This window comes from Anguilla rostrata, chromosome 1, assembly GCF_018555375.3.
Source record: "Anguilla rostrata isolate EN2019 chromosome 1, ASM1855537v3, whole genome shotgun sequence".
Lineage (NCBI taxonomy): Eukaryota > Metazoa > Chordata > Actinopteri > Anguilliformes > Anguillidae > Anguilla > Anguilla rostrata.
In genome coordinates this window covers 41,409,020-41,424,539 of record NC_057933.1, presented here as the reverse complement: position 1 = coordinate 41,424,539, position 15,520 = coordinate 41,409,020, and the positions used below count along the sequence as shown (strand labels likewise).

General features: G+C 38.7%; 1 protein-coding gene across 1 annotated transcript in view; it reads left to right on the top strand.

The window, feature by feature from the left end:
* Positions 1-15,520, top strand: part of itga9 (integrin, alpha 9) — a 130,683-nt gene that overhangs the window by 92,410 nt on the left and 22,753 nt on the right. Inside the window, exons 19-23 of the mRNA XM_064337558.1 lie at positions 2,797-2,883; positions 7,201-7,280; positions 7,956-8,045; positions 8,343-8,451; positions 13,189-13,296. Coding sequence (XP_064193628.1) covers positions 2,797-2,883; positions 7,201-7,280; positions 7,956-8,045; positions 8,343-8,451; positions 13,189-13,296 — 474 coding nt within the window. The remainder of the gene's footprint in view (positions 1-2,796; positions 2,884-7,200; positions 7,281-7,955; positions 8,046-8,342; positions 8,452-13,188; positions 13,297-15,520) is intronic.

The following is a 15,520-nucleotide window of genomic DNA, read 5'->3' as shown; positions in this document are numbered from 1 at the left end:
CTAGACTAAGATTGTGGTTTGAATTGAAGCAGGCAGTCCACAAGCTCAGACTAATGGATCCTCTCAGTATTTTCATCAGTCTGTTTAACTACTATTGAAGATCGCTCACTAGTGTATCCTTGTGAAGGGGTGATGAAGTACTGAAAATAGGGATGTGAATACTTGTGTCATATCATTATGGAAAAAAACATTGCTTTAAAAAAAATGTTTTTCTCTGAGCAATTGTTTTAGCAAAAAAGAATATAATTTCCCAATTTTCTTTTCTTATACATTGCAATGAAATACCTGAATTGTTTATTTCATACAGCTTTTTTGCGTATCTTTACAGTATAAGCAAAGATAATGGCACTGGGGGGCACTGTGCATCCTGTCTTGTATGTTTAACTCCTGTATGACAAGTGTGTTTGGGTGTCTCATGAATAAGGAGCAGGTATTTACATAAATTAGAAATGATAGGCAAAAGGACAGACAGGTTTCTATTTCCCTCAGCCAGGGGCTCCCTGACAATGCATCGTGTTCATCTGACCCTGGGTGAACCCCTGCTAAGTTCTGCTCTGCCTGCAAGATAGTGTCAGAGGTGCAAGCTGATACAGTTTGCCCCCCACAGGTTTACAATGCTGCAGTATATATAAAATGCAATTACTCAAAAGCTGGTTCAGGTCAATGATCACTTTGAAGCATTGCGCCTCCCCTGTCTCTTCACAGACCGCTGCTGGTGACCTGAAGACTTTAATACTTAAAGAATGCGGATCCTACTACCACAAGCACAGTTTTCACAGATGGAGAAAGATAGCTATTCTCCCACTTGTTGCTGTGCCGAATTCACAGTCATTGATGAAGCAAAGAAAAAATTGTGTGTGTAAAGAAGCTCACTGAATCCTGGAGCCTGAGAGAGAACATTCACGTTCATGTGTAAATGATCTGATCTTGCAGTGGCAGTTAGATGGGTAAACATCCAGGGTTCCCTATCCCTGACCCCACTCTGGGGACCTTTAATGTTTGCACAGCAGTGCCGCTGAGTAGAGGAGGAAATTCCTTTATGCAGGCTCTTATACTGCGTTTCTTAGTGCTCTCTATTTATTAATCACATTCACATTCGCATCCGTACTCAGCAATCAGTATTTGTTTGAATGGGCTACTCCATACACAAGAAAAATAAACATTTGCATATGTGGAAGTACAGTGTGCTCACATTCTTGTTTTGCCCTTTTTGTGACCACAGAAGGTTGTTCTGATAATATTGTTGGCATTTAACAGCACATACCAACAATTTCAAGACATACAACTAACTTTTCTTGTGAAATAGAAATCTATTGCTTCAAACATAGAATACATTGTCATTTGTAGTGAGAGATGTATGGAGTAATATATGGAAATTTATTATAAAATATACTAATTGTGGGTTACATCCAACAAAAACCTTTTAGCACATGCAAGACTAATGACTTATTCTTCTTAGTCTTATTAAGCAAAAATGACTATTTGTTGACAAGTATTAGGAAGAATTTTTGTAGTTTCTGTGCTTAGTTGTATTCAGTGCATTACTGTATATGTTCAATGGCGATATATTTTATTTCTGTGATGGTAATGAGCATGAGGGGTACAAAGCCTTTCCCTGTTGAGTCAGTGATGGTGCTGAGCAGGAGGGATATTGTGTGGGTGCATTCCATACTCTGAGGTAACTAAATGTGTGGGACTGTGACTATTACTGCGGTTTACAATATTTATAGAAAATTTTCTGATGGCAAAATGATGCTGAAAAAAGACCATTCAAACATTTTACTGTATTGTTTGTAAAAGATCTCTGTGTCTGCCCACTTGGTGAATCTCTACTCACTCTTGGAATTGATCTCTCCTTTGCATTGAATGTCTCTGATCTCTAACTGAAGCTCTGCTCATTCACTCAGGGCTCCATCCTGCCTTGAAGTATGCATTTGTTTCTCAAATCTCTCTCTGTTCACTCACTGAATCACACTGCTTAGTCAGTGAATCACACACTCTAGTCTCTCACTGAATCTCTCTGCTTACTTGATCTCTTTCTGCTTATTTATTTAATCTTTCTGTTTATTTACTTAATTTGTTTCAGTGTACTCACTGGGGTCATTCCAGTCACTTATTTCATCCGTCCATGTCTCCTTGGTCTTTGCTTGACTTGGAAATCAATTGAGGTCCACCATTTTTAAGGACATTTAAACCTCTTAAAAGCTCCTTGAAGGAGCTAGGAGCAAGGAGTGATCCTGCCATCCTTTCCTTGCGTCCTTCAATGGGTGGAGGTGAGGAAAGGATGCAAGGAGGTAAAAATAAGCGATTGGATGAGCCCACTGAACCTCTGCTTCCTTAGTGAATCACCGTTTCACTCATTGAATCTCTCTGTTTATATACGAATCTCTCCCTGCTCACTCCCTGGCTCACTCTGTCTGCTTACTCAATAAATCTCTCTACCCACTCACTGCTTACTTTCTGAATCTCTCTCTCTCAGACAATTTTAAGTAACAGAAGCGGGTCAAGGCCCAGGTGTTTATTCAGCCCAGCTGGTGAGGAGCAGTGTTTGGACAAGCTTCCAAGTACTCTGTCTGCTAGTGTCAGCTTCCCTACTGCTGACCCCAAACTGTACGTGTGTGAGTGCATGTGAATGTGTGTGTGTGAGTTGCTTGTGTGTGTGTGTGTGTGTGTGTGAGAGTTGCTTGTGTGAGTGTAGGTGTGTGTGTGTGTGTGTGTGTGGGGTGGACTAGGAGTGCATTTACATGGTGAATCTGAGACCTCATCATCATTCTTTTTGTCCCTGGGTCTCTTCAGGAAGAAAAGGGTATTGTCTGTGAACTGTTGGAGCTGGATGTCCTCAAGTGCAGCGTGGGATTTCCTTTCATGAGGGCTCAGACTAAGGTAAACCTGCTACATATCAAATGAAGTCTTATCTGAGTATGCACACGTACACAGGCAGCGCTGGTCCCACAGTTGCTATAGCCAGCCTCAAGTGGCACGGTACAATTCTTACTGTGATACTGATACTACCATCCAGAACTGGTCACAATATAGTGATAAAGGAATGTCACTTATCAATACAATAAAATGCAAGTTAATCGTTACACATTAACTGATTGTTTAACTAAACTCAAAATTCAATTTACCCTCGTGTTGTCTTCATATTATGCATGTGCTGCGTTTCTGCTGGGTCAAAAATGATCCACCCTCCTTGGACCATCATGATAAAGCCTCTTCATTCAATTTTAAACCCTAAATCTATATTTTCCATGTAGAAACAACCTCATCAACTACTCATCAACAAATTGGTGATTAACCATTTTCCTACTTCACATTCCAGAGAGATTATACTTTTTAAGACTCCACCACACGGTTTTATTTGAAAACAGATATTAGATGTGTGGTACTTAACTCATAAGACAATCTTTGTACCCCAGTTGTGTACCACTTTTATTAAAAGTATTAAAAAGGGCAAAGCTTAATATTTTCTAATGGTTTTACAGCTGTTAAACTTAGGCTCATTTGTGACCTTGAGGGCAACACAAGGGTTAATACTCTGTGATATTTTTTTGATGAACTGAATATTAAATAAAGATGGATCTACTCATCACTGCAGAATATCCATTTTTCCCAAATAATATTCTTATTTCACTCAGATGTATGTTTGTGTAATGGCAGGGTGCCGAGCTGGTTTTAATATTGTTAGGGGTCCAGTCACTGCAAGTATTTAAACTATATTGCACTTGTGCTTTTTATTTGCCAGAATAAAGACCTTTGGCGCTTTACCCCCAAGAAAAACAAGAACAAATACAGCAGGGTTCCAGCACCTAGCCATAGGACAGTGGGAAAATTCTGACATAGTTACAACTATCAGCAAATTTTTATTAAAAATAAACAGCAAAATTGTTTGCTGGAGAGTGGAGGAGGGTAGGGGGAGGGGGGTGAGTTTAAATAGGAAATGGAAGATAGCAAATAAATCAGATGAATTGTTTGTAGTTTGGTTTGAAAATATGAAGGTTTGTTAGATGAGACAGCTGAGGAAAATGCATTCTGGATAGCAGCCAAGTCCCTGGGCAGTTTTGACTTTTCCACTTTCTTTCTGCAGAGCACAGTCTGGCCCTGTTTGCGTGTTGATTATCAGACAGCCACGGACTGGAAGAGGAGGGTTTTGGGTACAGCCAATTAATTCTTACGGAAATGGAATATATGTGAAAATATTTTGAACTGTATTATCAATATATTGCAACACTTCATAATATGTTGGCAAATGTACAAATTATTGCCATGTTAAGATGGTAGATGTAACATTGCAATATATTACACTATAATACATTTTAATCCACATATTCACAGTAATATAATATATTCCATTTCAGTAAGTGAAGGCTGCTAGAAAGCATGGATAGCAAAAAGGATGTAGCAGTGCTCACAAGTAGGCGTGCAAAGGCCTCTATGGGTGATAGAACAGATAAAACCTTGTCTGAGAAGGTGGATGGCAAAAGGTTGCACAAGTTGAAGCAGTTACCAAGTTAACATGGCTTTGCATACCATTTTGCTCAGAGGTGAATTGGGTTGCATCAAGTTGTCAGCTTGTACCACAATTCATGTTGATTCCCAGTCTTGTATTTTGAGGAATACAGGACCAGAGTGAAGTTGACCAATTATCAGGTCATTTGAGAGGTACGTCCATGTGCATAGATTAAACTAATGGCCATACTTGGATGCATGCACAAATGTATTTACACCAGGGGTGCACAACAAGGGCCAATCCATTTCAGGATTTTGCCCCAACATTTATTTAATTAGCCCAATCATATCTTGATCTGACATGTGTATTAGTACCAGCTACAGACAAGTACAGGAGTGAAGCAGTGTAGTTTATAGAGCTGTTAGAAAACTACATCTATGGTAATCGGTTGGAACAAAAACCAGCACGCAGATCGGCCCTCCAGGACTGGAGTTGTGCACCCCTGATTTACACACAAAAATCTCACTTACACTGAAGGAGAACTTAAGTGCATCCATCAGTGTCAGTGCTAGATCTGGATAAAATCATTCCTGGACTGCCAAGTTGACCATCAATGAAGCACTATAACTTGTAGTGACCTAGACCTATAATACATGGTGTGAGTAATACCCAAAGTATACATGTAGGCAATGCATAATAATACACCATTTACATAGTGATACGGTACATATGTCCTCCTTCCATGGAGTCTCACAGGACTTATCTTGGTCCAAACTAGACTTTGTCCAGGCTAGACTATCACTACAAAAGACATACTGAAACAGTGCTACGAACAGCTAATTGAACCGTGCAGCTGTGAAGGCATTGCTCGGTCAGCTGATTAATGCTATGCTATGGTAAGGAAAGCATCAGTTACCATACCAGCTGCCTTGTTGGCCAGGTGGATAGCAGCCTTTGAATAGCCTTTTAAGCAGATGTCAAACCACTTTAACAACTTTCAAAACGTTCTGCTCATCTGAGGTTATTTTAACAGAGATGTGATATTTTTAATTTCGGCACCTGTGATGCTGCCATACAATTGGCCAAATTACAGCACCTTAGCATTCTGCGATACCCATGAATTGGAACAGCACAGTAAATACAGGTTCTACTTCCTTCCTTAAGATGCTGCCTTTTAAGTTACCATGTTTGGTGAATTGGAATGGAGCCACATATATTGAGACGCTGAGAAATCAGAGGAGCAAATAACTCTCTTTGGAAACTTAATAGTTAATTCTTAACATTGTTTAAATGTTAGTCCGTTAATGCAATGGCCACATAATTTAACTTGTCTCCTACAGTACCATTCTCCTTTTTTTGAGGTGATATTTGTCATGCCGTTCATGATGTAATTTTTATGCGTTCATGAAGTAATTTTTATTTGCCCCTGGCTTGAAACCTCCTGCTTCGATGTGATTTGTGTTTCGTCCTGATTTCTTCCACACATCAGTCAGTTTGGTTCAGATTTAGCACACTTATTGGTCACAGTCCCAGGCCTTTTGTAACATGACTGGAAAATCTGTTTTTCATACATCAATAAATTTAAACATTGTGAGCTCATTCTGCCTTGCATTTGGAACCTTCCCCTTGGGTGGACTTTGGGTTTCAGTGGAGACTTTGGAATTCAGGGGTGGACTTTGGATTTTGAGATCTGAGGTCAGAAATAGCTAGTATTTGTGATAAATGTAATAATGTCAATGTGGGCTGATTTCACACATTTTTATTTATAGACCAATTCCATGCTTTTCCCCCCATTTTGACATGGCAAATTGTGCCTTGAGCTTTGTGTGCAGTGCACCTTACACGGTCACAGTTGAACCTGTCCCATTTCCTGTGTGCTGGTAAGCACAAGCTCTCCTTTGGAGCACTGTAGTCCAAGCACTCCTTCAGTCTGCTAGCCTTTTAATTATTTTACACCTTGCAGCCCACAGAATGAAACAGGGGAGAGCTAGCCTTGATCGCTCACTGAACTAACATCAGTGAAATTCAAAGCAGCACTTTCTCTAATTTTCTACTTACTCAGCCACCCAGGAGCCCACAGAAACATTCATTTCCATAAGAAAAACTGAATTATTTCAATATTTTTTCTCATGATATCAGTAACAGCACATTTTATTACTGAGCAGGATATTCTTATTTTTGTGCTGTTTTATTGGATTTTGCTGCCCAGGTTAATAATTGTGTGTGAAACTGTAAGAAGAGAGCTGTGAATACTGATTGAATACTGAATGTTACTTAAAATTCATTTTAAAATTACATGCTTCTTCTCCGCTGGGTACGTTGTATGTGCGTGTGTGCATGCGTGAGTGTGTGTGTGTTTGGCTCATCAGTGTTGCTGAAGGGAAAGTAAACATTTTGTAAATATTCAGTTTCATAAAATAAGCCCTGATCCTTCCATTTCTTAAACCTACAGATAAGTACTGTTGATACTTTCCAGTTGGAAAGAATGCCTTTCTTATTATGCTAGATTTTGAAAATGATTTAGAATATATATTGAATGTAAGAGATATTCATTTCCCTGCATGCGGGACAAGAGAAACATTTTTCTGTTTGTGATGCTTCTTCCAATAAATGGAATTCTTCAATTTCTTATTTATCTTATTTATCTATATTATTTATATTTTGTAAACAAATTTTGTTTTCAAAACTACATGGTCTTCATCACAGAATTTTGAAAATATTCTGTGAATCTTCGTGTTCTGTTTTTCTAGTATGACTTTGCTGTGATTTTGGACACCAGCCACGTTTCTGGGGAAAATGAGACCTTGCAATTTCTAGTTACTGCAAAGAGGTGAGTTTTGTTCAGTATTTATATAGAATTTAAATGAGATAATGACAGTGGTGGGGACAGTGTAGTGAAGTTCTTCACTGTCTGGTGTGGAACACTGATTGTACCAGTGCAGATTGAAGCTGGCAACCCCAGCAGGACATTACCTGCTGTTGGGTCGGTCAGGGAGGGAGGGCTCTGTCCGGCAGATTTTGTTGCTCTCTTTGTGTACTAGTGCCTCTTATGGATCATTACGCCTAAGAGGCCGTCTGCAGTCTGGCTTTGCTGACTACCCCTCCGGCCCAATGACAGTGTAGCTCAGCTGATCACTTAATTCAATAACACAACCCTTACATTTGAGCTCAAATCACCTATTTACAAACCATTTAAAAGTGTTTTTCTGACATCACATGGAACAGTTTACAATGTCAAAGAAATCAATTTGACACGATTCTTACGTGTCTCATCAAAGCAAGTGCAATCCTTAAATGTCTGTAGTATTTTTGAAGTATTTTTAAAGTATTCCTTATCTGGAAATAGTGGTAGAAGTTCATATCATATTTTCATCAAAGGTGTTGTTCCTTCTATCTTAAAAATATTTTACTTTTAGAAAATTAAGGAATTAAACAAATGGGAATTTAGTTCAATGGGGAGCAGTACACCTATGTTTTGGTCACCGATCTCTCTCCTCTCACACAGTGCAAACCCAGAGCCTGAAAGCAAACTGTTTGACAACACCCTGGAGCTCTCTATTGCTCTGGTTCATGAGGTGGACACAGCAATTACTGGGTAGGTCAACAAGGCAGGAGCCCTAATTAACCTTAATTAAAGGACTGCTGCGGTCATAAGGGCATTTAGCTAGTGCTAGCTGGTGCATAAAAAGCATGACTGTAACTAAAAAGGCTAGAATGCTGCATAAAAAATCAGAACCTATAGAACTATATGTTCCAAAAAGTATGTGGCAAATAAAAAATATGAATAAGTTATTCTTAAAAATAACAATGACTGCTTTGTAGCTCTTACTGTTTCAGAGTAGATCTGTGAGGCCGCTTGCATGTCATTAACCCGTGGTGCTGTTGTCTATAGGATGATTGCGCCCACTTCCTTTGTTTATGGGAACGCCATTGATTCGACTCGCTTTGTTCAACTTGAGAACATGGAGTGCAACTTCCAGCCCCTCAACTTCACATTCCAGGTAAAGAAATTGATTCTAGAAATGTCATATTTGAGTCTGGTTCATAGTACGTTAATCATAGCATAGTTAATGCTAACTTGTCAGGTAATTAGCTAAATGTGCAGTGCAGGCCAAAATATTAGGTCACCTGTGTTTTTTTAAACCCTTAGGCAGAGAAGAATTTGGTTAGTATACATGCATTTATTAAATAACAAACTGAAACATAAACTTTTTTTCAATTTCTACCTACAATAATGCAAAAAGATGAGTTTAACTTAAAAATGATCTTAGACATGACTGTCCTCAAAATAGCATCCTTTGGCTTTAATTACAATAATTTTGCATATGGGGGTGGGAGGGAGGTGGAAGGATAGTTAAATTGACTGAAATCTTATCTGCATCAAGTTTTTGAAAAACACAGGAGGCCTAATACCATTGGCCTGTAGTGTAAGTGAAATAGACTCTAACAAAATATGGCAAAGAAAAAGGTGTTCAGCTTAGATGTGCAAGGCCTAGTAAACGTATTGTGGCAATGTTATTCCCTGCGAGGAACTGCAAAGAAGCTTAGGATTTCCAGGTGCAGTGTTCAGTACACACTCATCAGGGTCCAGCAGATGGGCAGTAATGTTAGTAATGTTAACAGGAGAAGACAGAGAAGATCAAGTGGGAGTAGACAAATATCTTCTTGGTGTCTAGCAAAAGAAACTATTGTAAAATTGTACCACAGCTACAGGAAGAACTCAATGCAGCTAGAGAGAAACCTGTTCCCCTGACTACAGTGAAACGGCAACTGTGATCTGCTTGTCTAAAAGGATGTGCATCTTCCTTTTCCCAATATTTTGATCCAGTGTTGATGCTTGGCCCACTGTAGTCTTTTATTTTTAATAGCACCTACCCAATGGCTTTTTGGCAGATACACACCCTTCTTTTTTTAAATTAGTAGGCAAACGATAACAATTGGTGTTAAAATGTCTCATCATCTCCATATCATTTAAGTCAGTAATATTGAATATGTGTCTAAAAAATCAATCTCGTATTGACTATTTATCATTAAAACATAAAACCATTATACAAACCACATTTACAGTGTCAGTGGACACTTCCAGTTTTATACCCCAGTAGATAACAGTACCTCATGGAAAACCCAATCTACGCACAATTTTAGAAAGCTTGAAATTGATGGGAAAACATTTCTATGTGTACACAAACTCCAGGGGATGCATACAAACTTTTCCTTGTTGCTATGCAGCTTTACTGCATACTCAACACATTTTTTCAGAAGTGAACATATTGAGATCTATTGGCTATTAGACCATGCACACATCAGATTTATTTTGGTGATAAGCACTGAGACTCAATTTGTTGGGCCATTATCTTGGCTACTGCAGCACTTGCTGTTACAACTTTCAAGTGTGCACATGCACTTTGTCATAGATAATTTTTGAAACTTTTGCATAAAACTTTTTGAAATAAAATATTTGGAACAAATATGAAGCTAAGCAATCCTGAAATGTATAACATTGATATTGCTGTAAACTGTCAAGACAAAGAAAAAGAAAGCTCTAAAATGGCTGTATATAAAACCTATATCATGCAACAAACATTTTGCAGGGAGTATATAGCAGAAAACCTGACCATCACATGAGGGGTTCCATTCATGAGTCTCTTCTTGCCTCTAGGGAGACTCACAGCGACTTTATCCGTGTTAACTGTTTCATTGTTTTTCACTAACTGAAAATAGTTCCCAGCTGACATACCACTGAAATAACTGTTTGTGCAACCTATGATAGAATGAGGTCTGTGGTCTGATAAAGTGAGATATGTTCAAAACAACTTCTGCAGGAGGGAGAACATACAGCACTCCAGAAATGCATGTGCAGATGAGTGATATCTCGTCATCTCCATGCCGTTCTGTCACAATCTGTTTCTTGGAAACCAAGTGACTTTGCTTGTTTTTCAGTTTAAAATTGGAGTGAACAGTGTATGACTTAAGGAATTCCAGATATTCAAGTCTTTCATCCATCCTACCAACTAAAGCAATTAACAGAGTACATATTGAATCGATTATTTGCCTGTTTAAGTACATTACTACATTAATGTAGTTGTTTTGGGATATTGCTTATACTGTAATGCATTGTTGTTACGTATCCTTTAGAAATGCACTTGCCATATAATTACCTGTAACACCAAAATGTTGCCGTATATTAACTATAACGCACAAGGTCTGCTGAAATCATCCTATTCATAAAAATGGTGCTCCATAGAGTTAGCATTATGAACTTATGCATAATCATTGAGTATGTGATTTATTCTGGAGTAATATTATCTAAACAACTGCAATCATTGATAAGGTCTCTTTCAGGTGTTTAGATACTATATCATGAATTCAGTAGTAACCCGTAAAATGCGTTGAGAAGCTGTGTACTGCGGTGAACAACCTTCACATTGTAACAGGAACTATATTCATGTGGAAATACTGCATTTTGTGAGACATTTTATTTGACATTGTAAAATAATCCCGTTATATCCACTGTGAGTTTTCAGATATTTGCGTATTGGCCTGTTTTAGAGCATTGGCCAGAAACCCCGATTTTGACAGTTACCACCTTTGGCAATGTTTCAGTGATTCATAAGTTCTATGTGTGAAGGCATTGCATAATTAATAGCGTTCTGTGTGCCATCGCATTTTCTTTCATCCCTCCATTTCATTCGTTTTTACTCTCACATTTTACAAAATGTAAGTGTAGAACAAAATTTTGACACTACCGTCATATCACATCTCATTGCAAATCTTGAGTCATGGCTATCAAACATAAACACACGCTTGGAATGTTTTGCCTGTCTGACCTTTGACCCTTGACCTATTCTTCTGTTTTTCGTTACTTAATGTTTTTATTTGTCTAATTTGCCTAGAAAAGATATCTCTTAATATATTGGTTTGTATATCATAGCTTCATATGTATTTAATTCTTGCAGTTCATAGCATTGCCTTTCAAGTTGGAAATGAATACAACTGTTCATCTGTCACATGCATGAGCACCCCAACTCATTCTGTGTTCATTGATTTCCTTCAGACTGTTTGATGCCTGCTGTAGAATTTTACACATTCACAGCTTTCAAATAGTTGATACCATGTATGTTTAAGAAGTAATCTTACTGTATATAAAACATGAGAAATAATTACATTTTAACTCTTCAAAAAACAGTGGTGATGGTGTTGACCTGGGTAATGCTATGGTTTTGTATTAGGACTTTCTATTCCATTTACGCAGTGTTAGACAAATGCCTAAAGTAACACTAACTCTTGCAGGACAGGCAATTAATATAGTAATATAGTGATTAGATTTCATGCTTTAAATTAGTGTATTCTTTTTAATCTAGAGTAATAAATGGATTGTCTATTTGTTTTTTTATCAAGTAAAAATGCAAAAAAAAGTTCTTTAAACTGAAAGAAATATGAAACTTTTATATAAAATAACATAATGACAAGAACAGGCAATTCAGCCAAACAATGCAAACTATTTTCCTAACTAAATTGTACCTAGTGATCTGATAGATAGTATCTAACACCGTATAGTAAATAGATAAAAGATATACGTGGATATATAAACAATGTAACACCGTATCAAAACCCCCAGGGTTTCTGCCTCTACTACATGACCTGGCAAGCTATTCCAATTGATTACTCTCTGTGTGAACAAATGCTTCCTAAAGTCTGCAGATTTACCTTTTCTCATTTTCATTTATGTCCCCTTGTACTACTAACAGAATTCAACCTGAAGAATCTCTTGTAGTTCACTTTGTTAATCCCCTTTATGAATTTAAAAACCTCAGTCAAATCACCCCTAAGTCTCCTTTTGCTAAGCTTGAAGAGGTTAAGCATCTTAAGTCTTTCCTCATAGCTTTTCATCTTTCATACCTGAAATAAATTTGGTTTCCCTTCTTTGAACCTTTTCCAGAGCGTGCATACAATATAAGTGTAAGTTTCAAATTTTAGATTGTTTAATTCATCAGTTAATTATTGTTCAAATGAAAAAAAAACTGAAAATGAAAGTACAATGGAACCTAAGAGATATCAATGTATCAAGAATAGAGGTGATTCAAAACTGAAATGTTAGTAACGTGTGATGAAAATACACCAGTTTTAAGAATTTGAATACTTTATCTGCTGGAATCCTATACTGAGATTACAGTGACTTTATATTAAAATGGGCTACTAGTATGTTGTAGTTATTATCCTTTGTTTAAGTTCATTTCCAATAAATAAACCAGTGGCAATAGGGATCTCATTACTGCATTCATTAATTATTTTCTATGTTTGCCTCCCAAATTATACATCTTTGTTTCATTTACATATTCTTTGCTCTTTTATGCTAACTGTTTAATTTTGTTCTCCCTTTCTATATATCAGACATGTTGACTTATCCATATAGTATTTGTCAGCAACAGTGCTAAGACATGACTGCCCTTTCTCAGAATTTGATAGTATTATTTTTTTTTCCCAATGGGGAGTGTGACTCATTTTCTTGTAATGTTTGCACTTTTGCATCAGTGATAAAAGGAGCTTTATTAGGTGTAAGAGCCACTTGCAGGTTCAAACCCTGCTCAGTTGACCAGGCAGTTCGTAACTCTGAGGTTTGTATCTCTTTTCTCAACAATGTATTTCTTTCTGATGACATCTGGAGAAAGAATTTGATGCTCTACCTATATGTGGTTATAAACGAATACAGTAAACAGGTTTGACTGCTGATCCCACAGGTGATAAATAACGGCCCCAGCAGACTACCTGGCTCCATCGTGGACATCAGGATTCCAAATCGGCTGTCTGGTAGTGGTGCAGACATGTTCCATGTCATAGACGTTCAGGTACGCAGCATGTGTACTTTATCCTGATAAACACTGTAGTCACCATGTGCATTATGTTCCAGTTATGTGTTTTGTCTGGAAGGTGGCCTGATTACGGATCTCAGCCTACACTATGTTCTTATTTCTTAGTGTGAACATTCTCTCCCCCTAAACACCATGTTTTTCCCTAAACATCAATTCCGATTCTTAGTACTGCTATAGTAAAAGTTGTAGATGGTTTCTATGTAAAAATCAATTTGGAAGGGTCTGATTTCTCTTCAGTCTCTAGGTCAAAAGGGGTGAAATATCCTGTCCAGTTTTTTAAATTCTGGCTACAACACTACTTCAGTGCAGTAAAACATGCCACAGTTGGGTATTGAGTTCAAACCATGCCACTGCTCTTCATGGTCAGCATCCCCACAGGGCCGGGCATCATTTTCAAGGAGGAGACATCACCTATGGAGGGGGGGTTCAGTTGGCTGGATATCCACTTCTCATTATGCACAACTGACCCATATGGTTGATTGATCTGCCTGCACCAGCTGCACATGACATGTTGTCCTCCAATGCAATGTGTGTGTTTGCTTTACTGGTGGACTGCAGAGTGAAAAGAAGCAGCAGCTAGCATCACGTCTTTCAAACGAGTGCACATGCTTGTCTGCACTCACCGTGAGCAACAGAGGCAGCTACAACCATGAGCACAACACCCAGACACAACTGAGTATTCCAAACTGGATGAAAATGCACACGGACACAAAATTTAATGATTCCTTGCATTATTTTTTGAATCTATGCCACATTTAAAAAATAACAAGAAAACCACTCTGTATCATCGTAATTATTTGTATGCCACAAAATATATATAATTTCATAGGTAATTCTTGTGATTTCATGCAACAGCCAGAAACGCTTTTGGTCAAATGTAGTGTAGTGTTGAAATCTTGCCTGGAATGCTGTTGAAATGTCTGAAAATAAAGTTTAAGACTGAAGCCTGCTTTCAGATGGCCTCCTTTACTGTGGAGTGCCCCATAATACCCCTGCCCCCACCCCCCGCCCCCCGTTCCTCATAGTTCATTAACTGTAGGCCCAGTTCTGCCATTATTATCCAATAGCACAGAGAAAGGGAATACTCCCACTGGAAAGTGCTTTCTTAACCCATGCATGGCACTTTCATAAAGGTGGATCATAGGGGTCCCCTCGTGTGTTTATTATGTTTACTATGAATGGGTGACTGTTTTGGCTGTATCCCGCCTTTGCCACTCCATATGGAGCTGCTTAAATTGGATCAGACAGTTAGTCTTACCCAGGGAGGTGGGAGATTCGCAGTGTTTCTCCTGAATGCCTGGAGCTGAACCCTGCAACTGAGAGGTGTTAAGCACTCCCTCCCAAACACACAGGTTTACTGTACGCTGCTGAACCCAGGGAGAGGTGTTAAGCACTCCCTCTCAAACACAAAGGTTTAGAGTCTGATGCTGAATGTTTTGTTTGCCTTTGAAATGGCTGGGAAAACATTTTCCGGCTATGACCAAATTGACTGTATTGGAGGTTAGTGGTGTTTTATTTGAGTTTAGCTGTCTTTTTTCCTGTTGTTTTTATTGGAGTGTAGCAATGTATTTATTTGAGTATTGTATTGTGCAATGCTATCACAATGTATTCATTTACAGATACTTAAGGCTGTAGTTTGTAAATAGTTGGACAACTTATAAGTGAGAATAAAACATACGTAGATAGTTGGAATTGGCCTCTAGATTGGAATAGGATGAATCTCCATGGAATAGGATGACTTGACCAACACTTGGCCTAGGAGAATTCCAGAGGTCCCACAGCAGCAAACAGCAGCACCGCTCTGTGCTCGGACATTCAGAGGACATGCTGATAAAAGCCTGCAGAGAAACCTGACCTTCAGGAGAGAGGTATAGGAACTGGGTGGTACCAAAACAAACAATGGCAAGGTCAGGGGAAATTGCCCTGACATTCCTGCCTCCCTGCATGCTGGAGCCCAGAAGCTGGCTGGGTGGAGGCGAGATGGAGGGAGGGAAAGGGAGATCCCCATAGGCCTACGTTCAGTGCATCTGGACTCGTGGACAAACCTGGTGGGGGAGGGTGCAGGGCCTTTCAGCTGAGACTGCACTTCCTGTAACCATTTCCCTCCCACAGACCCCACAGACTTGCCTCACGCTTTCCCAGAATTCACCTCTATGGCCTGGTGATTCTGGGAATTCTTCATCCCCCACCACCCCCACTT